Source organism: Ascaphus truei, chromosome 7 (assembly GCF_040206685.1).
Source record: "Ascaphus truei isolate aAscTru1 chromosome 7, aAscTru1.hap1, whole genome shotgun sequence".
NCBI classification, from domain to species: domain Eukaryota; kingdom Metazoa; phylum Chordata; class Amphibia; order Anura; family Ascaphidae; genus Ascaphus; species Ascaphus truei.
Genome location: NC_134489.1, coordinates 109,098,594 through 109,126,102, shown reverse-complemented (window position 1 = coordinate 109,126,102; position 27,509 = coordinate 109,098,594). Strand labels below are relative to the sequence as shown.

The window sequence follows — 27,509 nt, the reverse complement described above, 5'->3', positions numbered from 1 at the left end:
TTTCTCGTGTCTGTGCAGCGCAGACAGCGTGCCCCGAGTGGCCCTGAAGATTGCCACACCTATCATCATCACCGTGTTTGTGCTGGCTCTGTATCTCCACGCACAGCAAGTGGAATCCACGGCCAGGTTGGACTTCCTGTGGAAGCTGCAGGTAAGGAGAGATAATGACCTTAGCCGGGTGCTATCCCTCAGCTAATCTTTATACATCACCTACAAAGTTCTCCTCCTTACCTTCAAGGCTCTCCACTCATCTTCTCCTCTCTACATATCCGCTCTGATCTCTCGCTGTGCCCGTCTCCTGCGCTCTGCCCATAACTGTCTCCTCTCCATCCCTTTCAGCTCTACTGCTCTCTCTCTGTCTCGCCATAAACCTTTTTACCTCCCTGCCCCTTACCTGTGGAACTCCCTCACACTCAGTATACTTGAGCACCCGCTCTCCCTCACACTCAGTATACTTGAGCACCCGCTCTCCCTCACACTCAGTATATGCCGAGCACCCGCTCTCCCTCACACTCAGTATACGCCGAGCACCTTCTCTCCCTCACACTCAGTATACGCCAAGCACCTTCTCTCCCTCACACTCAGTATACGCCGAGCACCTTCTCTCCCTCACACTCAGTTTACGCCGAGCACCTTCTCTCCCTCACACTCAGTATACGCCGAGCACCTTCTCTCCCACCTTTAAACGTTATAACTCACCTCTTAAATTAAGTGCTTCAACAGCTGGGACTCAGGGCCACTGTTCCACATCCACAGTCGCTCCTACCAAACATTGTGGCCAAGCACTGCCATCTCCTGCACCTACCCACCACCACGGCCAGGCACTGCCATCTACTGCACTTATTCCCTCACCTCCTGTCTCTGTAACTCTCCCAACTTAACACTTGGGCTGCGGCCGCGACACATGCACGGCACACTCACTTTAACGTAATCAAATCAGCATGGCCACGCTGACACGGCGCGCGCGCACGCTTAGCAAAGCGAGGCGCTTGGGGAGACAGGGAAAATTGATTTTCAAGCACGCTGAAGGGTCATGAGTGGCAAGTTTGCTTGCTTCAGCAAGCAGCTATGTGTTTCATCATGGCCAGCATCACCCTGGACGAGGCCTTAGATTGTAAGCTCTCCGGGGCAGGGATTTCCTTTCCTATTGTCTGACTTTGGTTGTTGCCCTGTAGTGTATTGTCTCTTTTGTAAAGCGTCGAAAACACTGTGGGCGCTATATAAATAAATTATAAAAAGCTATCCATCCATCCATACATGCAGCGGTGTGAAAAAGAAAGTACACCCTCTTTGAATTCCACAGTTTTACATATCAGGACACAACAATCAACAATCTGTTCCTTAGCAGGTCTTAAAATTAGGTAAATATAACCTCAGATGAACAACAACACATGACATATTACACCGTGTCATGATTTATTTAACAAAAATAAAGCCAAAATGGAGAAGCTTTGTGTGAAAAACAAGTACACCTTATGATTCAATAGCTTGTAGAACCACCTTTAGCAGCAAAAACTTGAAGTAATCGTTTTCTGTATGACGTTATCAGTCTCTCACATCGTTGTGGAGGAATTTTGGCCCACTCTTCTTTACAACGTTGCTTCAGTTCATTGAGGTTTGTGGGCATTTGTTTATGCACAGCTCTCTTAAGGTCCATCCACAGCATTTCAATCGGGTTGAGGTCTGGACTTTGACTGGGCCATTGCAACACCTTGATTCTTTTCTTTTTCAGCCATTCTGTTGTAGATTTGCTGGTGTGCTTGGGATCACTGTCCTGTTGCATGACGCAATTTCGGCCAAGCTTTAGCTGTCGGACAGATGGCCTCACATTTGACTCTAGAATACTTTGGTATACAGAGGAGTTCATGGTCGACTCAATGACTGCAAGGTTCCCAGGTTCTGTGGCTGCAAAACAAGCCCAAATCATCACCCCTCCACCACCGTGCTTGACAGTTGGTATGAGGTATTTGTGCTGATATGCTGTGTTTGGTTTTCGCCAAACGTGGCGCTGTGCATTATGGCCAAACATCTCCACTTTGGTCTCGTCTGTCCAAAGGACATTGTTCCAGAAGTCTTGTGGTTTGTTCAGATGAAACTTTGCAAACCTAAGCCGTCTTGCCATGTTCTTTTTAGAGAGAAGAGGCTTTCTCCTGGCAACCCTTCCAAACAAACCATACTTGTTCAGTCTTTTTCTAATTGTACTGTCATGAACTTTAACATGTAACATGCTAACTGAGGCCTGTAGAGTCTGAGATGTAACTCTTGGGTTTTTTGCAATTTCTCTGAGCATTGCACGGTCAGACCTTGGGGTGAATTTGCTGGGACGTCAACTCCTGGGAAGATTGGCAACTGTCTTGAATGTTTTCCACTTTTGAATAATCTTTCTCACTGTAGAATGATGGATTTTAAATTGTTTAGAAATGGCCTTATAACCCTTCCCAGATTGATGGGCAGCAACAATTGCTTCTCTAAGATCATTGCTGATGTCTTTCCTCCTTGGCATTGTGTTGACACACACCTGAATGCTCCAGACCAGCAAACTGCTAAAACTTTGGCTTTTATAGAGGTGGTCACACTTGCTGATGATCAATTAACCAAGGGCATTTGATTATCAGCACCTGTCTGCTACTTAGGGCCTCATGCAGAGAGCAGCGCTATTTAAAATTGGAGAGGGGAATAAAAAGTAGGTTTAATGGAGAGTTTTATTCTCCATATGCAGAAATGGGCGAAATCCGCTATTTTTAGCATTACTGCATGTGGAGAATTGTAAATGAGGAGATGCGCGCAGCTGAAAGGGAAAAAAAAATCGCGCATTTTTTTTTTCCCCTATAGCCGGCGAGCTCCTGCTTCTTGCCAACTTTAGTTGGCGGAGAAAATTGAAGAAAATCGCGCCAAAAACAGCCGCTAGATGGCGAGCGCGCCTTTCTGAATTCGGATATTTTTCAGACTGGCGAGATGTCGTTTCTCGCCAGCCGCGCGGCGAGATTTTCAAATAGAAAGAAAAAAAATGGCGCGTTTTTCCTACCTCGCCATTTTCAGCTGTTTTTTGTGAGATTTTCTCCGGAAAATGGCAAGATTTTAAATAGCGCTGCTCTCTGCATGAGGCCTTTAGTATCTTAATTCCTATGGAAGCAGAAAGGGTGTACTTAGTTTTTCACACATAGCTTCTCCATTTTGGCATTATTTTTGTTAAATAAATCATGGCACGATGTAATATGTCATGTGTTGTTGTTCATCTGCGGTTGTATTTACCTAATTTTTAGACCTTCTAAGGAACAGATGATTGTTATTATGTCCTGATATGTAAAACCATGGAATTCAAAGAGGGTGTCCTTTCTTTTTCACACCACTGTATATACATACATACATTTTAGTAAAAAGAAAAGGAAAAGCGCCCGATCCTTGTGTAAAATCCAATAACAAAGGTTTAATAATATGAATCATGAAAAATAATATTAATACATATACATATACAGACATACATCCGTGTGATTCCTGCACTGATGCTTTAATTTCCTTTTAAATTGGAGAACAATTTGTGGGGGTTTTAATTTGAAAATGGCCAGCAACTTAATACACAAATAATACAAAGAATGTATGTTATGCAAACAGATAAATGTAACAGTTACACAGCCAGATATACACAGCCAGATATACACACACAGATATACACAGCCAGATATACACAGCCAGATACACACACAGATATACACAGGCAGATATACACACCCAGATATACGCACACAGATATACACAGCCAGATATACACAGCCAGATACACACACAGATATACACAGCCAGATATACACAGCCAGATATACACACAGATATACACAGCCAGATATACACAGCCAGATATACGCACACAGATATACGCACACAGATATACGCACACAGATATATACGCACACAGATATACGCACACAGATATACGCACACAGATATACGCACACAGATATACGCACACAGATATACGCACACAGATATACGCACACAGATATACGCACACAGATATACGCACACAGATATACGCACACAGATATACGCACACAGATATACGCACACAGATATACACACACAGATATACACACACAGATATACACACACAGATATACACACACAGATCAAACATTATTCCTGCTGGCTCCGCTTGTAAATTAAAGAGAAGAAATGGGAAAAATAAGGTGTAAAGGAGAAGAAAAAGGGCAGAGAGATGAAGGAAGGCGGGATCTGAAATCTATCTCCCCTCCCCCTTCTATCCTCTCCTTCTCTTCTCTAACCTCCCCCTCTCCCTTCATCTCTCCCTCTCTGTCCCCCTCACCCCTTCTATCCTCTCCCTCTCTTCTCTCACCTCTCCCTCCTTCCTTTCCATATTCCCTCTCATCTCCCCCTCTCATCTCTCCCTTCCCCTCCCCCACCCTCTCTCCCCTCCCCCACTCTCTCTCCCTTCCCCCACTCTCTCTCCCTTCCCCCACTCTCTCTCCCTTCCCCCACCCCCGCCCCTCCCTTTCTCCCTTCCCCACCCCACCCTTTCTCCCTTCCCCCTCCCGCCCTTTCTCCCTTCCCCCTCCCCGCCCTTTCTGCCTTCCCCCTCCCCGCCCTTTCTCCCTTCCCTCTCCCCGCCCTTTCTCCCTTTCCCCCTCCCCACCCTTTTCTCCCTTCCCCCTCCCCACCCTTTCTCCCTTCCCCCTCCCCCACCTTTTCTCCCTTCCCCCTCCCCCACCCTTTCTCCCTTCCCCACCCCACCCTTTCTCCCTTCCCCACCCCACCCTTTCTCCCTTCCCTCTCCCCTCCCCCACCCTCATCCCCCCCCCCCTTGCACGCAGTACATATTGCTGTCCTTCAGTGTGGGTGATGTTCCCCGCAGGCCACCGAGGAGAAGGAGGAGATGGAGGAGCTCCAGGCCTACAACCGGCGCCTACTGCACAACATCCTTCCCAAAGACGTGGCCGCGCACTTCCTGGCGCAGGAACGGCGTAACGACGAGCTGTATTACCAGTCGTGTGAGTGCGTGGCCGTCATGTTCGCTTCCATCAGCAACTTCTCCGAGTTCTACGTGGAACTGGAGGCCAACAACGAGGGCGTGGAATGCCTGCGGCTGCTCAACGAGATCATCGCGGACTTCGACGAGGTGAGCGCCGGGCTCGGCGTTACGTTCCCGGCCCATAATAACGTCCCGTGCACGCGCCCCTCCCCAACCTGCGCTGCTGGTCGCAAAACCACCCCCCTCCCCTTCTCCTTCTCCGGTACTTCTCCTTGGATGACTATGCTCTAAAATTAGGGGTCTCAAACTCAGACCTACAGGGCCACCAACAGGCCAGGTGTTATGGAACTCCCTGCTTCAGCACAGGTGGCTCAATCAGTTGATCAGTCATTGACTGGCCAACTCCAGTGCTCAAGGGCCACCAACAGGCCAGGTGTTATGGATATCCCTGCTTCAGCACAGGTGGCTCAATCAGTGGCTCAAAGAGTGGCCTGTGCTGAAGCAGAGATATCCATAAAACCTGGCCTTGTTGATGGTCCTTGAGGACTGAGTTTGAGACCCCGGCTCTGAATCTTTTTCCTAAATAAAGTAGCTGCCTCAGTGCGGCTCAGCGCCATCTGCCTGACCATGTCCAAAGCCTTAACCCTTTCACTGTCAGAGGGGTGACTCCCGGCGATGTGCGGCAGGATAACTGGCAGTGACGGGATTAAAGGATTATTACACACAGGGAATATGTTGATATTGCAGATGTGATTGTGCTGCTGTTATTATTGTTACACTGTGTGTTATTCCTGTGTATTTCATGTTGTTATTTCACTCTCTGTGTGTAACATTTTGTGTATGCTTGTAGTTGTGTTGCGGCAGTTTTAGGGCGACACATCGCAGTGTTATTGGGAACCCGTCCTTAGTTTGTGATGTCACGTGCGATAAATACGAGGATAATAAAACCACAATCCTATCCTCTGTTCTGGTGTCTCAGCGCGCGAATATAGTGGCCGCGCGACGACGCGCATGATGTCACGCGCGCGAAACCTGCTCCAAGGTGACAGGGAGGCGTGGTGGAGGTGTGGCTGTGATGTCACTTGGGCGGTTTGCCCTCATTGGCTGAACCCACCACGTCACCAGACCGTCGCGCGGCAAAGACAACATTGTCTTCTCAAGAATGGCGCTTTATCGGTCGCGCGCTCTGTGGGCCGCCTCATAAAGAAGAGGATTGTTGTTCGTGCTGCGCACGTATGCGCCGTCCCTGCCACTATAATCGCAGCCTTACACTTAGCAGAGACAGGTTTGTGCTGCGGAATCCCAGTGTACTGCAGCCTCTCTGACTCTTCCAGTGTCACAACGGATATCACAAATTAAACATATTATTTAGTCCTAATTAGATTCCCAGAAGTGATTAGATCTTCAAATCCGCAGTTTCATTCGTGAATGATACATTTTGAAAATCGTGTCTCCTTTACCGCTGGTGAAACCGCAACGCCTGGCAAAGGATTCCCCACCCACACGGCAGGGGTTAGGTTACCGAAGTGTGCAGCGGCGACCTGTACACTACGTGCCTCTGTATTAGCCCCGTCCCACACTGTGTAACCCCATACCGATCCTGCAGATTATCAGCGAGGACGAGTTCCGGCAGCTGGAGAAGATCAAGACGATCGGGAGCACGTACATGGCGGCGTCGGGTCTCAACGACACCACGTACGACAAGGTCGGGAAATCTCACATCAAGGCGCTGGCGGATTACGCCATGAGACTCATGGACCAGATGAAATATATCAATGAGCATTCTTTCAACAACTTCCAGATGAAGATAGGTGAGTCTCCTCCCCGCCGCGCGCTTCCTGCGGGGGATTTATCAGAGTCTCCTCCCCGCCGCGCGCTTCCTGCGGGGGATTTATCAGAGTCCCCTCCCCGCCGCGCGCTTCCTGCAGGGGATTTATCAGAGTCCCCTCCCGTCGGGCGCTTCCCGTGGGGATTTATCAGAGTCCCCTCCCCGCCGCGCGCTTCCTGCGGGGGATTTATCAGAGTCCCCTCCCCGCCGCGCGCTTCCCGCGGGGGATTTATCAGACTCCTCCCCGCCGCGCGCTTCCCGCGGGGGATTTATCAGACTCCCCTCCCCGCCGCGCGCTTCCCGCAGGGGATTTATCAGAGTCTCCTCCCCGCTGCGCGCTTCCTGCGGGGGATTTATCAGAGTCCCCTCCCCGCCGCGCGCTTCCCACGGGGATTTATCAGTCTCCTCCCCGCCGCGCGCTTCCCGCGGGGGATTTATCAGTCCCCTCCCGCCGCGCGCTTCCCACGGGGATTTATCAGTCTCCTCCCCGCCGCGCGCTTCCCGCGGGGGATTTATCAGTCCCCTCCCAGCCGCGCGCTTCCCACGGGGATTTATCAGTCTCCTCCCCGCCGCGCGCTTCCCACGGGGATTTATCAGTCTCCTCCCCGCCGCGCGCTTCCCGCGGGGGATTTATCAGAGTCCCCTCCCCGCCGCGCGCTTCCTGCAGGCGATTTATCAGAGTACCCTCCCAGCCGCGCGCTTCCTGCGGGGATTTATCAGACTCCCCTCCCCGCCGCGCGCTTCCTGCGGGGATTTATCAGACTCCCCTCCCCGCCGCGCACTTCCCGCGGGGATTTATCAGACTCCCCTCCCCGCGCGCGCTTCCTGCGGGGATTTATCAGTCTCCCCTCCCCGCCGCGCGCTTCCTGCGGGGGATTTATCAGTCTCCCCTCCCCGCCGCACGCTTCCCGCGGGGATTTATCAGAGTCCCCTCCCCGCCGCGCGCTTCCTGCGGGGGATTTATCAGAGTCCCCTCCCCGCCGCGCGCTTCCCACGGGGATTTATCAGTCTCCCCTCCCCGCCGCACGCTTCCCGCGGGGATTTATCAGAGTCCCCTCCCCGCCGCGCGCTTCCTGCGGGGGATTTATCAGAGTCCCCTCCCCGCCGCGCGCTTCCCGCGGGGATTTATCGGAGTCCCCTCCCCGCCGCGCGCTTCCCACGGGGATTTATCAGTCTCCTCCCCGCCGCGCGCTTCCCGTGGGGGATTTATCAGAGTCCCCACCCCACCGCGCGCTTCCTGCGGGGGATTTATCAGTCTCCCCGCCGCGCGCTTCCCGCGGGGATTTATCAGAGTCCCCTCCCCGCCGCGTGCTTCCTGCGGGGGATTTATCAGAGTCCCCTCCCCGCCGCGCGCTTCCTGCGGGGATTTATCAGACTCCCCTCCCAGCCGCGCGCTTCCTGCGGGGATTTATCAGACTCCCCTCCCCGCCGCGCGCTTCCTGCGGGGATTTATCAGACTCCCCTCCCCGCCGCGCGCTTCCTGCGGGGATTTATCAGAGTCTCCTCCCCGCCGCGCGCTTCCTGCGGGGGATTTATCAGAGTCCCCGCCGCACGCTTCCTGCGGGGATTTATCAGTCTCCCCTCCCCGCCGCGCGCTTCCTGCGGGGGATTTATCAATCCCCTCCCCGCCGCACGCTTCCCGCGGGGATTTATCAGAGTCCCCTCCCCGCCGCGCGCTTCCTGCGGGGGATTTATCAGAGTCCCCTCCCCGCCGCGCGCTTCCCACGGGGATTTATCAGTCTCCCCTCCCCGCCGCACGCTTCCCGCGGGGATTTATCAGAGTCCCCTCCCCGCCGCGCGCTTCCTGCGGGGGATTTATCAGAGTCCCCTCCCCGCCGCGCGCTTCCCGCGGGGATTTATCGGAGTCCCCTCCCCGCCGCGCGCTTCCCACGGGGATTTATCAGTCTCCTCCCCGCCGCGCGCTTCCCGTGGGGGATTTATCAGAGTCCCCACCCCACCGCGCGCTTCCTGCGGGGGATTTATCAGTCTCCCCGCCGCGCGCTTCCCGCGGGGATTTATCAGAGTCCCCTCCCCGCCGCGTGCTTCCTGAGGGGGATTTATCAGAGTCCCCTCCCCGCCGCGCGCTTCCTGCGGGGATTTATCAGACTCCCCTCCCAGCCGCGCGCTTCCTGCGGGGATTTATCAGACTCCCCTCCCCGCCGCGCGCTTCCTGCGGGGATTTATCAGACTCCCCTCCCCGCCGCGCGCTTCCTGCGGGGATTTATCAGAGTCTCCTCCCCGCCGCGCGCTTCCTGCGGGGGATTTATCAGAGTCCCCGCCGCACGCTTCCCGCGGGGGATTTATCAGTCCCCTCCCCGCCGCACGCTTCCCGCGGGGGATTTATCAATCCCCTCCCCGCCGCACGCTTCCTGCGGGGGATTTATCAGTCCCCTCCCCGCCGCGCGCTTCCTGCGGGGGATTTATCAGAGTCTCCTCCCCGCCGCGCGCTTCCTGCGGGGGATTTATCAGAGTCCCCGCCGCACGCTTCCCGCGGGGGATTTATCAGTCCCCTCCCCGCCGCACGCTTCCCGCGGGGGATTTATCAATCCCCTCCCCGCCGCACGCTTCCTGCGGGGGATTTATCAGTCCCCTCCCCGCCGCGCGCTTCCCACGGGGATTTATCAGTCTCCTCCCCGCCGCGCGCTTCCCGTGGGGGATTTATCAGAGTCCCCTCCCCACCGCGCGCTTCCTGCGGGGGATTTATCAGTCTCCCCGCCGCGCGCTTCCCGCGGGGATTTATCAGTCCCCTCCCCGCCGCGTGCTTCCTGCGGGGGATTTATCAGAGTCCCCTCCCCGCCGCGCGCTTCCTGCGGGGATTTATCAGACTCCCCTCCCAGCCGCGCGCTTCCTGCGGGGATTTATCAGACTCCCCTCCCCGCCGCGCGCTTCCTGCGGGGATTTATCAGACTCCCCTCCCCGCCGCGCGCTTCCTGCGGGGATTTATCAGAGTCTCCTCCCCGCCGCGCGCTTCCTGCGGGGGATTTATCAGAGTCCCCGCCGCACGCTTCCCGCGGGGGATTTATCAGTCCCCTCCCCGCCGCACGCTTCCCGCGGGGGATTTATCAATCCCCTCCCCGCCGCACGCTTCCTGCGGGGGATTTATCAGTCCCCTCCCCGCCGCGCGCTTCCTGCGGGGGATTTATCAGAGTCTCCTCCCCGCCGCGCGCTTCCTGCGGGGGATTTATCAGAGTCCCCGCCGCACGCTTCCCGCGGGGGATTTATCAGTCCCCTCCCCGCCGCACGCTTCCCGCGGGGCTTTTATCAGAGTCCCCTCCCCGCCGCACGCTTCCTGCGGGGATTTATCAGTCCCCGCCGCGCGCTTCCTGCGGGGGATTTAGCAGTCTCCCCGCCGCGCGCTTCCTGCGGGGATTTATCAGACTCCCCTCCCCGCCGCGCGCTTCCCGCGGGGGATTTATCAGAGTCCCCTCCCCGCCGCGCGCTTCCCGCGGGGGATTTATCAGAGTCCCCTCCCTGCGGGGGATTTATCAGAGTCTCCTCCCTGCCGCGCGCTTCTTGCAGGGGATTTATCAGAGTCCCCTCCCCGCCGCGCGCTTCCTGCAGGGGATTTATCAGAGTCCCCTCCCAGCCGCGCGCTTCCTGCGGGGATTTATCAGTCCCCTCCCCGCCGCGCGCTTCCTGCGGGGGATTTATCAGAGTCTCCTCCCCGCCGCGCGCTTCCTGCGGGGGATTTATCAGAGTCCCCGCCGCACGCTTCCCGCGGGGGATTTATCAGTCCCCTCCCCGCCGCACGCTTCCTGCGGGGGATTTATCAGTCCCCTCCCCGCCGCGCGCTTCCTGCGGGGGATTTATCAGTCTCCCCGCCGCGCGCTTCCTGCGGGGATTTATCAGAGTCCCCTCCCCGCCGCGCGCTTCCCACGGGGGATTTATCAGAGTCCCCTCCCCGCCGCGCGCTTCCTGCGGGGATTTATCAGAGTCCCCTCCCCGCCGCGCGCTTCCTGCGGGGGATTTATCAGAGTCCCCTCCCAGCCGCGCGCTTCCTGCGGGGGATTTATCAGTCTCCCCGCCGCGCGCTTCCCGCGGGGATTTATCAGAGTCCCCTCCCCGCCGCGCGCTTCCTGCGGGGATTTATCAGAGTCCCCTCCCCGCCGCGCGCTTCCTGCGGGGGATTTATCAGAGTCTCCTCCCCGCCGCATGCTTCCTGCGGGGGATTTATCAGAGTCCCCGCCGCACGCTTCCCGCGGGGCTTTTATCAGAGTCCCCTCCCCGCCGCACGCTTCCTGCGGGGATTTATCAGTCCCCTCCCCGCCGCGCGCTTCCTGCGGGGGATTTATCAGTCTCCCCGCCGCGCGCTTCCTGCGGGGATTTATCAGACTCCCCTCCCCGCCGCGCGCTTCCCGCGGGGGATTTATCAGAGTCCCCTCCCCGCCGCGCGCTTCCTGCAGGGGATTTATCAGAGTCCCCTCCCAGCCGCGCGCTTCCTGCGGGGATTTATCAGACTCCCCGCCCCGCCGCGCGCTTCCCGCGGGGATTTATCAGACTCCCCTCCCAGCCGCGCGCTTCCTGCGGGGATTTATCAGACTCCCCTCCCCGCCGCGCGCTTCCTGCGGGGATTTATCAGACTCCCCTCCCCGCCGCGCGCTTCCTGCGGGGATTTATCAGAGTCCCCGCCGCGCGCTTCCCGCGGGGGATTTATCAGAGTCCCCTCCCAGCCGCGCGCTTCCTGCAGGGGATTTATCAGAGTCCCCTCCCCGCCGCGCGCTTCCTGCGGGGGATTTATCAGAGTCTCCTCCCGCCGCGCGCTTCCTGCGGGGGATTTATCAGTCTCCCCTCCCCGCCGCGCGCTTCCCGCGGGGGATTTATCAGAGTCCCCTCCCCGCCGCGCGCTTCCTGCAGGGGATTTATCAGAGTCCCCTCCCAGCCGCGCGCTTCCTGCGGGGGATTTATCAGACTCCCCTCCCCGCCGCGCGCTTCCCGCGGGGATTTATCAGACTCCCTTCCCCGCCGCGCGCTTCCTGCGGGGGATTTATCAGACTCCCCTCCCCGCCGCACGCTTCCCGCGGGGATTTATCAGACTCCCCTCCCCGCCGCGCGCTTCCCGCGGGGATTTATCAGAGTCCCCTCCCCGCCGCGCGCTTCCTGCGGGGATTTATCAGTCTCCCCTCCCCGCCGCGCGCTTCCTGCGGGGGATTTATCAGAGTCTCCTCCCGCCGCGCGCTTCCTGCGGGGATTTATCAGTCTCCCCTCCCCGCCGCGCGCTTCCCGCGGGGATTTATCAGAGTCCCCTCCCCGCCGCGCGCTTCCTGCGGGGGATTTATCAGAGTCTCCTCCCGCCGCGCGCTTCCTGCGGGGGATTTATCAGAGTCCCCTCCCCGCCGCACGCTTCCTGCGGGGGATTTATCAGAGTCTCCTCCCCGCCGCATGCTTCCTGCGGGGATTTATCAGTCTCCCCTCCCCGCCGCATGCTTCCTGCGGGGGATTTATCAAAGTCCCCTCCCCGCCGCGCGCTTCCCGCGGGGCTTTTATCAGAGTCTCCTCCCCGCCGCACGCTTCCTGCGGGGGATTTATCAGTCCCCTCCCCGCCGCACGCTTCCTGCGGGGGATTTATCAGTCCCCTCCCCGCCGCGCGCTTCCCGCGGGGGATTTATCAGACTCCCCTCCCCGCCGCGCGCTTCCTGCGGGGGATTTATCAGAGTCCCCGCCGCGCACTTCCTGCGGGGGATTTATCAGAGTCCCCTCCCCGCCGCGCGTTTCCTGCGGGGATTTATCAGAGTCCCCTCCCCGCCGCGCGCTTCCTGCGGGGGATTTATCAGAGTCTCCTCCCCGCCGCATGCTTCCTGCGGGGGATTTATCAGAGTCCCCGCCGCACGCTTCCCGCGGGGCTTTTATCAGAGTCCCCTCCCCGCCGCACGCTTCCTGCGGGGATTTATCAGTCCCCTCCCCGCCGCGCGCTTCCTGCGGGGGATTTATCAGTCTCCCCGCCGCGCGCTTCCTGCGGGGATTTATCAGACTCCCCTCCCCGCCGCGCGCTTCCCGCGGGGGATTTATCAGAGTCCCCTCCCCGCCGCGCGCTTCCTGCAGGGGATTTATCAGAGTCCCCTCCCAGCCGCGCGCTTCCTGCGGGGATTTATCAGACTCCCCGCCCCGCCGCGCGCTTCCCGCGGGGATTTATCAGACTCCCCTCCCAGCCGCGCGCTTCCTGCGGGGATTTATCAGACTCCCCTCCCCGCCGCGCGCTTCCTGCGGGGATTTATCAGACTCCCCTCCCCGCCGCGCGCTTCCTGCGGGGATTTATCAGAGTCCCCGCCGCGCGCTTCCCGCGGGGGATTTATCAGAGTCCCCTCCCAGCCGCGCGCTTCCTGCAGGGGATTTATCAGAGTCCCCTCCCCGCCGCGCGCTTCCTGCGGGGGATTTATCAGAGTCTCCTCCCGCCGCGCGCTTCCTGCGGGGGATTTATCAGTCTCCCCTCCCCGCCGCGCGCTTCCCGCGGGGGATTTATCAGAGTCCCCTCCCCGCCGCGCGCTTCCTGCAGGGGATTTATCAGAGTCCCCTCCCAGCCGCGCGCTTCCTGCGGGGGATTTATCAGACTCCCCTCCCCGCCGCGCGCTTCCCGCGGGGATTTATCAGACTCCCTTCCCCGCCGCGCGCTTCCTGCGGGGGATTTATCAGACTCCCCTCCCCGCCGCACGCTTCCCGCGGGGATTTATCAGACTCCCCTCCCCGCCGCGCGCTTCCCGCGGGGATTTATCAGAGTCCCCTCCCCGCCGCGCGCTTCCTGCGGGGATTTATCAGTCTCCCCTCCCCGCCGCGCGCTTCCTGCGGGGGATTTATCAGAGTCTCCTCCCGCCGCGCGCTTCCTGCGGGGATTTATCAGTCTCCCCGCCGCGCGCTTCCCGCGGGGATTTATCAGAGTCCCCTCCCCGCCACGCGCTTCCTGCGGGGGATTTATCAGAGTCTCCTCCCGCCGCGCGCTTCCTGCGGGGGATTTATCAGAGTCCCCTCCCCGCCGCACGCTTCCTGCGGGGGATTTATCAGAGTCTCCTCCCCGCCGCACGCTTCCTGCGGGGATTTATCAGTCTCCCCTCCCCGCCGCATGCTTCCTGCGGGGGATTTATCAGAGTCCCCTCCCCGCCGCATGCTTCCTGCGGGGGATTTATCAGAGTCCCCTCCCCGCCGCACGCTTCCTGCGGGGGATTTATCAGAGTCTCCTCCCCGCCGCACGCTTCCTGCGGGGATTTATCAGTCTCCCCTCCCCGCCGCATGCTTCCTGCGGGGGATTTATCAAAGTCCCCTCCCCGCCGCGCGCTTCCCGCGGGGCTTTTATCAGAGTCTCCTCCCCGCCGCACGCTTCCTGCGGGGGATTTATCAGTCCCCTCCCCGCCGCGCGCTTCCTGCGGGGGATTTATCAGAGTCCCCGCCGCGCACTTCCTGCGGGGGATTTATCAGAGTCCCCTCCCCGCCGCGCGCTTCCTGCGGGGGATTTATCAGAGTCCCCTCCCCGCCGCGCGCTTCCTGCGGGGATTTATCAGTCCCCTCCCGCCGCGCGCTTCCTGCGGGGGATTTATCAGAGTCCCCTCCCCGCCGCGTGCTTCCTGCGGGGTTTTTATCAGAGTCCCCTCCCCGCCGCGCGCTTCCTGCGGGGGATTTATCAGACTCCCCTCCCCGTCGCGCGCTTCCTGCGGGGGATTTATCAGAGTCTCCTCCCCGCCGCGCGCTTCCTGCGGGGGATTTATCAGAGTCCCCTCCCCGCCGCGTGCTTCCTGCGGGGTTTTTATCAGAGTCCCCTCCCCGCCGCGCGCTTCCTGCGGGGGATTTATCAGAGTCCCCTCCCCGCCGCGTGCTTCCTGCGGGGTTTTTATCAGAGTCCCCTCCCCGCCGCGTGCTTCCTGCGGGGTTTTTATCAGAGTCCCCTCCCCGCCGCGTGCTTCCTGCGGGGGATTTATCAGAGCCCAGGAAGTCGGTACTGCCCCAGGTGGCAAAGATAAAGAATGAAATGTGTTTTTGTTACTAAAATTTACGTTTCCAAATGCGGGTAAATGGAAATTCCTAAAGAGCAGCGACTCAGACGGGCGACACGGAGTCAGTCAGGGAGGGACACACGGACACAGCGAGGGGGAGGCACACATACAGCGAGGGGGGGGCACACATACAGCACGGATACAGCGTGGTGGGGAGACACGGAGTCAGTCAGGGAGGGACACACGGACACAGCGAGAGGGGGGACACATACAGCGAAGGGGGGCACACAGATAGTGAGGGGGACACACGGACACAGCGAGGGGCGGCACACATACAGCACGGATACAGTGTGGTGGGGAGACACAGATACAGCGAGGGGGACACTGATACACCGGGCGGGGGGATACGGATACAGTGTAGGGGGACACGGGTATAGTGTGGGGGGACACGGACACACAGATAGTGAGGGGGGCACGAATACAGTGAGGGGGACACAGATACAGTGAGGGGGACACGGATACAGTGAGGGGGGACACGGACACACAGATAGTGAGGGGGGCACGAATACAGTGAGGGGGACATGGATACAGTGAGGGGGACACGGATACAGTGAGGGGGACACGGATACAGTGAGGGGGGACACGGACACACAGATAGTGAGGGGGGCACGAATACAGTGAGGGGGACATGGATACAGTGAGGGGGACACGGATACAGTGAGGGGGACACGGATACAGTGAGGGGGACACGGATACAGTGAGGGGGACACGGATACAGTGAGGGGGACACGGATACAGTGAGGGGGACACGGATACAGTGAGGGGGACACGGATACAGTGAGGGGGACGTATCAACACAAATTTGGAGCAAAACGGAAACAAATTGCGCCACTGTCATCAAGTATCCGAGTCCGGGAATCATGGTCTCTGCGCCAGTTTGGGGTTTGGGGAGTTAGAAGGTGCGGAGATTAGAACGCACTTTGTTAAACGGCGTCTCTGTGCGTAACTTTTTATCTTGTATTTGCATCAGACAGTCCGCCAGGTTTGAGGCGGCGTAAACTTTTCTGGCCAACAATTTGCGTCCAATGTAATTAACAGTTATAAAAAAAAAAAACAACATTTGATGCAAACACAAAATGGATCCAGCGTCAAAACAAACGTCTATTCACAGAGATCAATCTCCCGCAATGTATCCATACCAACCAATCAGATCGTCTCTAGTCCAAGGGAGCATTCTGATTGGTGAATTACACAGCTTATTTCAAATGATGTAACAATGAATCAAAGGGAGTCTCTGTGTATAAAGCTTTATTAGTAATGCGAGGGGGGGGGCGGGGGGGAGTAACCTTATATTCCTCCCGGCCGTGTCCCAGTGTACGGATAAATCCTATACATCCATCCTGGCCTCCCTCTCCTCCGCAGGGCTGAACATGGGGCCGGTCGTCGCTGGCGTTATCGGAGCACGCAAACCCCAGTACGACATTTGGGGGAACACTGTAAATGTGGCCAGTCGTATGGACAGCACGGGGGTACCCGAGCGAATTCAGGTGAGGAGCGCAGGCATGAAATATTAACCCCTTCATTGCCAGGGGCTGCTGCAACTCTTTATAACCTTTCATTCAGGGGGGGGGGGGGGGCAACTCCATTCCACAATAGCCACCAACAGGTCAAATTTTTAGGATATCCCTGCTTCAGCACAGCTGGCTCAATCAGTGGCACAGTCTTCCACCGATTGAGACACCTGTGCTGAAGCAGGGATATCGTGATAACCTGCCGGTTAGTGGCCCTAGAGGACTGAAGTTAGCCACCCATGCTTTAATTGATGGGGTTTTAATGCGTTGCTATAATAATGTCCTGCTTGCCCCATGCGTCTTCCGCTGCTGAAAACGGAGGAACCTGAACTCCCTATCCCTTTATATTCCCTCCCGCGGGCAGGTCACTGCCGATCTCCAGCAGGTTCTGGCGGCCAACAATTACAAACTGGAGTGCAGGGGGGTCGTGAAGGTGAAAGGCAAAGGGGAAATGACCACCTACTTCCTCAACGAAGGACCGTCCAGCAGTTAGCAGATAGGAAGCATTGTATCCACGTTACTGAGAGGACCGGCAGTCAGTTTTTTTGACTTGCCCATCGGTTAGGAACCCGCCGGCAAAGTGAGAGACAACCAAGCACCGACTGGGAACTACTGACCAAAGATGTAACTCGTGCAGACCCACGAACCCCGAGTTACGGGCCAGGATAAAGCTGCTACGTGGGACCCGCAACATCTACAATTATTTATTCAATCTAGTTTTCCTCCGTGAAGGAATTGAAGGAGTGTGTAACGGGGCCAGATTCCCAGCAAGGGACATGGACTCTTTTGTAAAATGGACTTTCTGCAGAGCCGTACAGTGGCCTTTTAGGAATCGATGCATATTCCACATGGACATCTGCCCACGAAGTCACTGGACTAGAAATCAAGGAGGTTTTCCCTTCCCGTTTGGGTGGGAAGAGGGGGAAATGGTGAGAATGTGAACATAAAAACCTGTTTCTTCAACTATATTTATTATCACAAAGTCTACTTGGATCCTTCTGTTTGGTACCCGTACGGTTACAGTACAGCGTGTAAATCAGAGACACTTGGAGAGACCGAGAGTACGTCTTTTTTTGTAATTTTATTTTGTAATATTGTAGTGTGAAGATCGAGCAGATACACAGAATATATATTTTGTAAATTCTATATGAAGACCCGCACAGCACACCCATGTATATACTCATTCTGTATTATATACGCTGTCCAGTGCTACACCATTTTGTGCTTTCTACTGGTAGATGGGACGTGTCAGTTTTCTGGCTAAGAAATATATACGGCGCATGGTGCAGATTGTGTGCGCATCGCTGCTGAGGTACTCACAGCACAATCTCGTGTACTAATACTTCCCCTTCAGTTCCTAAAGACCTACTGGAAACCTTCCTGGTACGAGGAGGGTTAAAATACAATACGGATCCTTCTATAAAGGGAAAAGTATATTTTTATATTCTTGGACTAGCAGCAGTTGGTTTTTCTAAATATTCATATTATTATGTGTGGTGTTTGCTCCATATAAAACAGGGTTGGCCAACTCCAGTCCTCAAGGGCAACAAACAGGTCAGGTTTTTAGGATATACCTGCTTCAGCACAGGTGGCTAAGTCTTTCACTGAAGCACTGTAAGCGACCTGTGCTGAAGCAGGGATATCCTGAAAACCTGGCGGTGGCCCTTGAGGACCGGAGTTGGCCACCCGATACAGAATGTCACCCAGAGTTCAGAAGTTTAGCGCGGGATTGATTTAACGCAGGAGCTGGCGTATATATTGCTTTCCTTTAAAACTGACGAGTCTTCTTCCCATGTAACATATACGTCTGGTCTTCTTCGCACTTCTACTTTCTTTATTATGTTATTTATACCCCACTTTAATTGCCTTCCACTCCCCTTCCTGCCGCGGCTTTAAGATCACGCACCCTCCCCGCTAGACATGGGCAAACGTTTGTAAACAGAGTGGAATTGTTGGGGACGGGGAAATGGCAAGATTCAGCCTAAAAATGGTTGCACTGTCACATGACCAATGTACAGGTGACATTAGTCATGTGACCTTGGTATTGAAAGCAACCTTCAGAAAAACATTACATGGGGAAAGTTCACAATTGTCACTCAATTTTGAATGAATTTGACCAAAATGATGACTTTCGACAATTTTGTGAAATTTTAAACAAAAATGTAAAAAAAACTAAATTCCTAGCAAAAATGTTGCTAAATTGCTAATTTGTTTACTTTTCATGTGAAACATTTGGGAACCGAAAAAAATGCCAGCGTCTCTACTCCCCGCCCCTCGCTGCTCCCCGCCGCGGCTTTGCGCTCGCTTCTCCCCGCCCAGGCTCTGCGCTCGCTGCTCCCCGCCCAGGATCTGCGCTCACTGCTCCCCGGCTCTGCGCTCACTGCTCCCCGCCCCAGCTCTGCGCTCGCTGCTCCCCGCCCAGGCTCTGCGCTCACTGCTCCCCGCCCAGGCTCTGCGCTTACTGCGCCCCGGCTCTGCGCTCACTGCACAGGCTCTGCGCTCACTGCTCCCCGCCGCGGCTTTGCGCTCACTGCTCCCCGCCCCAGCTCTGCGCTCGCTGCTCCCCGCCCAGGCTCTGCGCTCACTGCTCCCCGCCCAGGCTCTGCGCTTACTGCGCCCCGGCTCTGCGCTCACTGCACAGGCTCTGCGCTCACTGCTCCCCGCCGCGGCTTTGCGCTCACTGCTCCCCGCCGCGGCTTTGCGCTCACTGCTCATCCCACGATCACATCCGCTATTTTATTTGTTGGTCAGCTGGGACAATAAGGATTTCCCATGGAAATTGAGTAACTGTTTAAACATTATAAGAACATTAAACACCGTTTCATTGGTCTGTGTGTGCTCTGCGTCACTGCTCTGTATGTGCTCTGCGTCACTGCTTTGGTCACGGCCATTACTTTGTAAGCACAAATGGCAGCAGTTCTGCCCATTTTTACATCTGATTACTAATTTTCCGCTCCGGGATGCCCCACTTCCTGAGATACTGAACGGTTAAGTTACCACGGTATTTCCTCGTGGACATTTAAATGTTCACCCGATAGGAAGCCCCAACATTGGGGGACAGAGTTACCACCAAAATATACATTAAAGGTTGTAAACTACTTGTCTTATTTGTTGTAAAGAAAAGGCGTCCGTCACCCCCACGTAACAGGCACACCGGCCCCTTTAAAACAGGGGTGGCCAAATCAAGTCCTCATTGCCACCAACAGGTCAGGATTTCAGGATGTCCCTGCTTCAGCACAAGTGGCTCAATCAGTGGCTCAGTTGAAGACTGAGCCACTGATCGAGCCACCTATGCTGAAGCAGGGACATCCTGAAAACCTGACCTGTTGGTGGACCTTCAGGACTGGAGTTGCCCGTCCCTGCAGTAAAGCTTCACTTACCCTGCAGAAATGTACCCTCCCCCTGCGCCCCTGTAACATGCAGCTGGGCTACATTCTCCGAGTAATTACATCTATTCTGGGAAACAGGTCAACATTTTTCCAATTATGAAATCTTATTCAAAAGTAAAATGTCACCCCCCCCCTCCGCTTCTCCTGTAAGTTGTTTGGGGGTTGTAGTGTTTTGGAGCAGCAATCATCTTCCGTACGATTCCTACAAGTGGCGGTTTGATGATTCTCCCGCCTGCGTCGTCTCGCAGCTGCTAGAACCTGCAGAGCACAGCGACCGTCCAGGTACAAAGACTGCGTGAGCGCCATTAACCTTGCCGTGTGGCGAGATATTTCTTGTTTACTCCGATTGTCTGATGTCAGAGCCCCCTCGCCCATATAACCGCCATCTGAAATGATGTTTTATAACCCAAGGATTTACAAACGGTCAAAACAGACGTCAGAGACACGGTCCCATTTATTGCTTTACACACAGATGGATCACACTTCACGCTTTGGTGCCCCTTAAAGCAGAATCCCCCCAGCAGCACGTGTGAATGTGACCCGTATGTTAGCATCTTGCCACCCAAGCATGATGGGTTTAAAAAAAAGAATTTTTAGTGTTAAAAATCATTATTCTCTTCATTGCTAGTGTCTGTGGTTACCATGGTAACCTTTAGATGGAAAGCGTGTGACAATGTATAATTCTGCATTATTACCTAAACTGGGAATCGTTTTGTGCTCCTGTTATAAATCTGTCAAAATCCTGCTTTTGTGCCTAACGAAATGGCCGCGTTTCCGTTTTAATCAATCCTTCAGTCAGTGTAACTCAGCAGCTACAATGTATCCCGATATTACTAAAAGGTACCATTGACTATTGTTACAGTTTGAGCTGCAAACTGTTGGGAATATTGGCAACAAATGATCACAAACAGGAAAGCGTTACAGAGATCTTGCACTGCTGGGGAGGTGGGATAAAGCCCGCTATAGAAATCATAGGATGCTTTAAAACTCAGGGGAAAAAATGGACGTTGAATAATAATAATAAAAAAATAAAACAAACAGTTACTATTATCTAATACTACAGAACCGATTTATATAAACAAAAACATAAGATTTGCCGTTTTGCTGCTTTAATATGGTAACGGCCGGTACCTCCTCAACATCGTTATTTTTTTCATCTTAACCAAATCTGGTGGGGACGGCTGCGAGCTTCAGCTTTAAGACTCGTTCAAGTGACGAGATCCCAAAGTGAGCACCTCTGTATAAAACTGCGCGCCTGCCTTTTCTATAACGGGACATTATGGTCAGACGCCTGTCTGTCCCTCGCAACAGCAGACCGTTCATATAGCAGGGTTTATTAGTAATACAGAATAGCACTGCCTTACAAAGGCAAGATCATTAAATATATCCCTATGCCAGGGGCGGCCAACTCCAGTCCTCAAGGGCCACCAACAAGTCAGGTTTTCCGGATATCCCTGCTTCAGCACAGGTGGCTCAATCAGTGGCTCAGTCTCTGCCTGAGCTACCTGTGCTGAAGCAGGGATATCCTGAAAGCCTGACCTGTTGGTGGCCCTTGAGGACTGGAACTGCCCACACGCCCTGTGCAAACAAAAATGTATTCCGCATTCCTGAGACCCCCATTTCTTGCACAGATTTTTGGACACAACCTTTGCTCTGGGGAGTTCAGGTGCTAAAAATAAGGGCCCCAGGCCGCCTGTTACTAAGCCCCATTTCCTTTCCTGTATTGCCTTGGGATGGTCTCCCGGGAGGTGGTCAGACGTTGTAATCGGGGGACTTGCTCTCAGGCTGGCGTAGTCGGATCTGTAGTGTGCTGAAGGCCCCGACGGTGACATGGAAGAGAAGCTGCCACAGGTGGCGCAGCTCGTGCAGGTACATGTTGCACAGACAGATTAATCCGAACGCCAGGAAGGATTTCATGTTTCTCCAGCTCGTGCTGTACGCAAACAAGTAACACTAGGAAAGAAGACACGGGCGTTAAGCTAAAGATCGTCACGGCTACAAGTGACAAGTGTGCTGTCCCAGTGGCAAACAAATGAACATATTCGTGGGGTTACGTTTTGTCCTATTCATTGAATTCAGAACTGCTTGGGACTGACACAGGGAGATCCCAATATGACTGTAATACAGGGTGAGCAGACCGAGGGAACAAAGGGATTCAATTACTACATTTCTATCTGACAATTGTAGCAAATTTGAAATAGCTGCAACTTTATTTTCATCAGTTCGGTGTTATTACTGCAGCTGGAGGACTTTAATTAAAGGCTGGGTACAGTTTGAGCCTTTAATCAGGGGTGTGTTTAAAGCAGCCGTCCAAGCTGCCGGTTTTATTTATTTTTTTTTTCCATTAATATGTGCATCAATACAATCCATACACTCATAAGTAATTAGCTAAGTTGCCGATCGATCCGTTCTCCTGGGATCGATCGGCGAAGATTCGGCTCGGGGGCTCACTAAATGGCTGACAGTGCAGCAGAAGAGGACCAAAGATGCAAAGTTCTGTGGGGAAGATCATGTGACCAGGCAGTCACTAGATACAACTGGTGCACTGCTAGAGAGAGGGCAGGGCTCAAAAAGGGGTGTGCCAGAGCCTGTTTCAGAAGAGGAAGGGGACGTAACTTTGTAAATGGTCGCTATAGAAACAAAAATGCTTGTTACATTATAATACATAAAAATGTAATTTAGTTGTTTGAGAAAATACTTGTTTTTTCTCATAGTACAGAGCTGATGTATTAATAAAAAAACACGCGTAGGATATTGCTGGGTCTGCAGCTTTAACAGGCAATTTCGCTCTAAAAATAATACACCCCGTGTAATAACACCTAACCCAGGCGGTTTTATCTCGTCCTCAAGGTTTTCAGGATCTCCCTGCTTCAGCAAGATGGCTCTATAAGTGGCTCCCTGCTTCAGCACAGGTGACAACCAGTGACAGCCATTGATTGAGCCAGCTGTGCTGAAGCAGGAAAATCCTAAAAAAACCTTACCTGTTGGGGGGTCTTGAGGACTGGAGTTGAGAACCTCTGACCTAACCAATTTAAAAAAAATGCCACTATTTCAAACCGCGTCCACGATGCAGAGCCGTTCTATGTCTGGGCGTCCTGAGAATATGGCGCCGGGCCGTTCTATGTCTGGGCGTCCTGAGAATATGGCGCCGGGCCGTTCTATGTCTGGGCGTCCTGAGAATATGGCGCCGGGCCGTTCTATGTCTGGGCGTCCTGAGAATATGGCGCCGGGCCGTTCTATGCCTGGGCGTCCTGAGAATATGGCGCCGGGCCGTTCTATGCCTGGGCGTCCTGAGAATATGGCGCCGGGCCGTTCTATGTCTGGGCGTCCTGAGAATATGGCGCCAGGCCGTTCTATGCCTGGGCGTCCTGAGAATATGGCGCCGGGCCGTTCTATGCCTGGGCGTCCTGAGAATATGGCGCCGGACTGTTCTATGTCTGGGCTTCCTGAGAATATGACAGCGCCGGGCTGTTCTATGTCTGGGCGTCCTGAGAATATGGCGCAGGACCGTTCTATGTCTGGGCGTCCTGAGAATATGGCGCCAGTTATTATAGTAAGGGGGAAAACCCTTTAAGGATAGACGAATGGAGTCAAGTTGTCACTTAATCACTTCGGCGCAATGTAACCGCGTTACGTGACATTTTCCGTGAGTTTCCGGCAGCAGCAGGGTTAATGTAACGCACCTGGTAAACGCAGGCGGCAGTTCCGAGGAAGAACGCAATCACGCAGCTGTAGTCCTCGCCGTCGTTCTGCGAGAAGAAGAGTCAGATTAGTAAGCGCTACTTCGAGGACTTCAAGTCACCAGTCTTTGAAGTGGGAGAAATCTGGTGTGGTCTCGGCTATAGTTCCACCTGACACTAAATGAGTTGCCTTATAACAGGGGGCTCAACTCCAGTCCTCAAGCTCCCCAAACTGGTCAGGTTTTCAGGTTATCCCTGCTTCAGCACAGGTGGCTCAATCAGTCCCTAGTTCAGCACAGGTGGCTCAATCAGTCCCTACTTCAGCACAGTCAAAGACTGAGCCTCTGATTGAGCCATCTGTGTTGAAGCTGGGATATCCTGAAAACCTGACCTGTTGGGGGGGAGGGAGGGTGGACTTGAGAAAGGGACTGGAGTACCCCTGCATTACTATACAGGAAACTCTGGTCTCTGCTTCGCCCTCTGGGTTGCCAGTGCATTGCGGTGCAGGCCTCTGGGTTGCCGGTGCATTGCGGTGCAGGCTTCTGGGTTGCCGGTGCATTGCGGTGCAGGCCTCTGGTTTGCCGGTGCATTGCGGTCTCTGGGTTGCCGGTGCATTGCGGTGCAGGCCTCTGGGTTGCCAGTGCAATGCGTTGCAGGCCTGTGGGTTGCCGGTGCATTGCGTTGCAGGCCTCTGGGTTGCCGGTGCATTGCGGTGCAGGCTTCTGGGTTGCCGGTGCATTGCGGTGCAGGCCTCTGGTTTGCCGGTGCATTGCGGTCTCTGGTTTGCCGGTGCATTGCGGTGCAGGCCTCTGGGTTGCCGGTGCATTGCTTTGTAGGCCTCTGGGTTGCCGGTGCATTGCGGTGCAGGCCTCTGGGTTGCCGGTGCATTGCGGTCTCTGGTTTGCCGGTGCATTGCGGTGCAGGCCTCTGGGTTAACGGTGCATTGCTTTGTAGGCCTCTGGGTTGCTGGTGCATTGCGGTGCAGGCCTCTGGGTTGCCGGTGCATTGCGGTGCAGGCCTCTGGGTTGCCGGCGCATTGCGGTGCAGGCCTCTGGGTTGCCGGCGCATTGCGGTGCAGGCCTCTGGGTTGCCGGCGCATTGCGGTGCAGGCCTCTGGGTTGCCGGCGCATTGCGGTGCAGGCCTCTGGGTTGCCGGCGCATTGCGGTGCAGGCCTCTGGGTTGCCGGCGCATTGCGGTGCAGGCCTCTGGGTTGCCGGCGCATTGCGGTGCAGGCCTCTGGGTTGCCGGCGCATTGCGGTGCAGGCCTCTGGGTTGCCGGCGCATTGCGGTGCAGGCCTCTGGGTTGCCGGCGCATTGCGGTGCAGGCCTCTGGGTTGCCGGCGCATTGCGGTGCAGGCCTCTGGGTGGCCGGCGCATTGCGGTGCAGGCCTCTGGGTGGCCGGTGCATTGCGGTGCAGGCCTCTGGGTGGCCGGTGCATTGCGGTGCAGGCCTCTGGGTTGCCGGTGCATTGCGGTGCAGGCCTCTGGGTTGTTGCCGGCACATTGCGGTGCAGGCCTCTGGGTTGCCGGCGCATTGCGGTGCAGGCCTCTGGGTTGCCGGCGCATTGCGGTGCAGGCCTCTGGGTTGCTGGCGCATTGCGGTGCAGGCCGCTGGGTTGCCAGTGCAGTGCGTTGCAGGCCTCTGGGTTGCCAGTGCAATGCGTTGCCGGCCTGTGGGTTGCCGGTGCATTGCGTTGCCGGCCTGTGGGTTGCCGATGCATTGCGGTGCAGGCCTCTGGGTTGCCGGCGCATTGCGGTGCAGGCCTCTGGGTTGCCGGCGCATTGCGGTGCAGGCCTCTGGGTTGCCGGCGCATTGCGGTGCAGGCCTCTGGGTTGCCGGCGCATTGCGGTGCAGGCCTCTGGGTTGCTGGCGCATTGCGGTGCAGGCCGCTGGGTTGCCAGTGCAGTGCGTTGCAGGCCTCTGGGTTGCCAGTGCATTGCGTTGCCGGCCTGTGGGTTGCCAGTGCATTGCGTTGCAGGCCTGTGGGTTGCCAGTGCATTGCGGTGCAGGCCTTTGGGTTGCCAGTGCAATGCGTTGCCGGCCTGTGGGTTGCAAGTGCATTGCAGGCCTGTGGGTTGCCAGTGCATTGCGTTGCAGGCCTGTGGGTTGCCAGTGCATTGCGGTGCAGGCCTCTGGGTTGCCGGTGCAGGCCTCTGGGTTGCCGGCGCTGGGTTGCCAGTGCAATGCATTGCAGGCCTCTGGGTTGCCGGCGCATTGCGTTGCCGGCCTGTGGGTTGCCAGTGCATTGCGTTGCCGGCCTGTGGGTTGCCAGTGCATTGCGGTGCCGGCCTGTGGGTTGCCAGTGCATTGCGTTGCCGGCCTGTGGGTTGCCGGTGCATTGCGTTGCCGGCCTGTGGGTTGCCGGTGCAATGCGTTGCCGGCCTGTGGGTTGCCGGTGCATTGCGTTGCCGGCCTGTAGGTTGCCGGTGCATTGCGTTGCAGGCCTGTGGGTTGCCAGTGCAATGCATTGCAGGCCTCTGGGTTGCCGGTGCATTGCGTTGCCGGCCTGTGGGTTGCCGGTGCATTGCGTTGCCGGCCTGTGGGTTGCCGGCGCATTGCGTTGCCGGCCTGTGGGTTGCCAGTGCAATGCGTTGCAGGCCTCTGGGTTGCCAGTGCATTGCGGTGCAGGCCTCTGGGTTGCCAGTGCAATGCGTTGCAGACCTCTGGGTTGCCGGTGCATTGCGTTGCAGGCCTCTGGGTTGCCGGCGCATTGCGGTGCAGGCCTCTGGGTTGCCAGTGCAATGCGTTGCCGGCCTGTGGGTTGCCGGTGCATTGCGTTGCCGGCCTGTGGGTTGCCGGCGCATTGCGGTGCAGGCCTCTGGGTTGCCAGTGCAATGCGTTGCAGGCCTCTGGGTTGCCAGTGCAATGCGTTGCAGGCCTGTGGGTTGCCGGTGCATTGCGTTGCCGGCCTGTGGGTTGCCGGTGCATTGCGGTGCAGGCCTCTGGGTTGCCGGTGCATTGCGGTGCAGGCCTCTGGCAGCTCCGGTTTCATTCAGAATGTTGATACCAGGGAAGCAGAAATGTACAGCAGCGGTCGGAGAGAAGTACAGGAATTTTACCAGGAAGGAACATTAAAATAAAAGATGGTTTATTTCCCATTTAAAAATGTTGTTGGAAGATTGTTGCATAAAATGTAAAAAAATAAAATATTTCTCAGAAAGGCCCTGTGCGCGTCGCCTGCTCGCAGAATTAGGGGGACAAAGGATTTAACAAGATATCATTCCTCCACTTGGGGGCACTGTTGTATTTGAAATAGTTTCTGTATGAAATTTTCCTGTGCGCACCTCGGCGTGCGTCGCCGCGTATTAAAGATCGCGTCGTTCTTAGTCACTCAAGAGGAACGATTTTTATTAGAAGACTTTCTTTCAAGCTCAAATAACATTGTATATCACCGGTATACTCTCACCTGTATACTCTCACCTGTATACTCTCACCTGTACACTCTCACCTGTACACTCTCACCTGTACACTCTCACCTGTACACTCTCACCTGTACACTCTCACCTGTACACTCTCACCTGTACACTCTCACCTGTACACTCTCACCTGTACACTCTCACGTAAGACTAAATATGAAACACAGGGAGACTGAAGGAAAGCGCATATACACAAATAATCTTATTTTAACCCTTTGGGTTACCCAAGATTTGGTCACCAAATCATACAGTCTGATACCGCAGGGCCCCGTGATGTACGGTCTGATACCGCAGGGCCCCGTGATGTACGGTGTGACACCGCAGGGCCCCGTGATGTACGGTCTGACACCGCCGGGGCCCCGTGATGTACGGTCTGACACTGCCGGGGCCCCGTGATGTACGGTCTGACACTGCCAGGGCCCCGTGATGTACGGTCTGACACCGCAGGGCCCCGTGATGTACGGTCTGACACTGCCGGGGCCCCGTGATGTACGGTCTGACACTGCCGGGGCCCCGTGATGTACGGTCTGACACTGCCGGGCCCCGTGATGTACGGTGTGACACTGCCGGGGCCCCGTGATGTACGGTCTGACACTGCCAGGGCCCCGTGATGTACGGTCTGACACCGCAGGGCCCCGTGATGTACGGTCTGACACTGCCGGGGCCCCGTGATGTACGGTCTGACACTGCCGGGGCCCCGTGATGTACGGTCTGACACTGCCG

The 27,509-nt window shown here is 55.9% G+C and overlaps 2 protein-coding genes across 6 annotated transcripts in view; one reads left to right on the top strand and one right to left on the bottom strand.

The window, feature by feature from the left end:
- ADCY5 (adenylate cyclase 5) overlaps positions 1 to 19,369 on the top strand; it is a 240,829-nt gene extending 221,460 nt beyond the window's left edge. For 2 of the 3 annotated variants that reach the window (XM_075609884.1, XM_075609883.1), the window contains exons 18-22: positions 19 to 151; positions 4,868 to 5,131; positions 6,591 to 6,795; positions 16,151 to 16,275; positions 16,664 to 19,369. In XM_075609884.1, coding sequence (XP_075465999.1) covers positions 19 to 151; positions 4,868 to 5,131; positions 6,591 to 6,795; positions 16,151 to 16,275; positions 16,664 to 16,792 — 856 coding nt within the window. In that variant the 3' untranslated portion in view covers positions 16,793 to 19,369. The remainder of the gene's footprint in view (positions 1 to 18; positions 152 to 4,867; positions 5,132 to 6,590; positions 6,796 to 16,150; positions 16,276 to 16,663) is intronic. The other variant, XM_075609885.1, reaches the window with a different exon arrangement.
- A 750-nt stretch (positions 19,370 to 20,119) lies between these two features.
- Positions 20,120 to 27,509, bottom strand: part of SEC22A (SEC22 homolog A, vesicle trafficking protein) — a 44,283-nt gene continuing 36,893 nt past the window's right edge. For all 3 annotated transcript variants that reach the window (XM_075609886.1, XM_075609888.1, XM_075609887.1), the window contains 2 exons: positions 23,372 to 23,437; positions 20,120 to 21,641 (listed from right to left, as the gene is read on the bottom strand). In XM_075609886.1, coding sequence (XP_075466001.1) covers positions 21,441 to 21,641; positions 23,372 to 23,437 — 267 coding nt within the window. In that variant the 3' untranslated portion in view covers positions 20,120 to 21,440. The remainder of the gene's footprint in view (positions 21,642 to 23,371; positions 23,438 to 27,509) is intronic.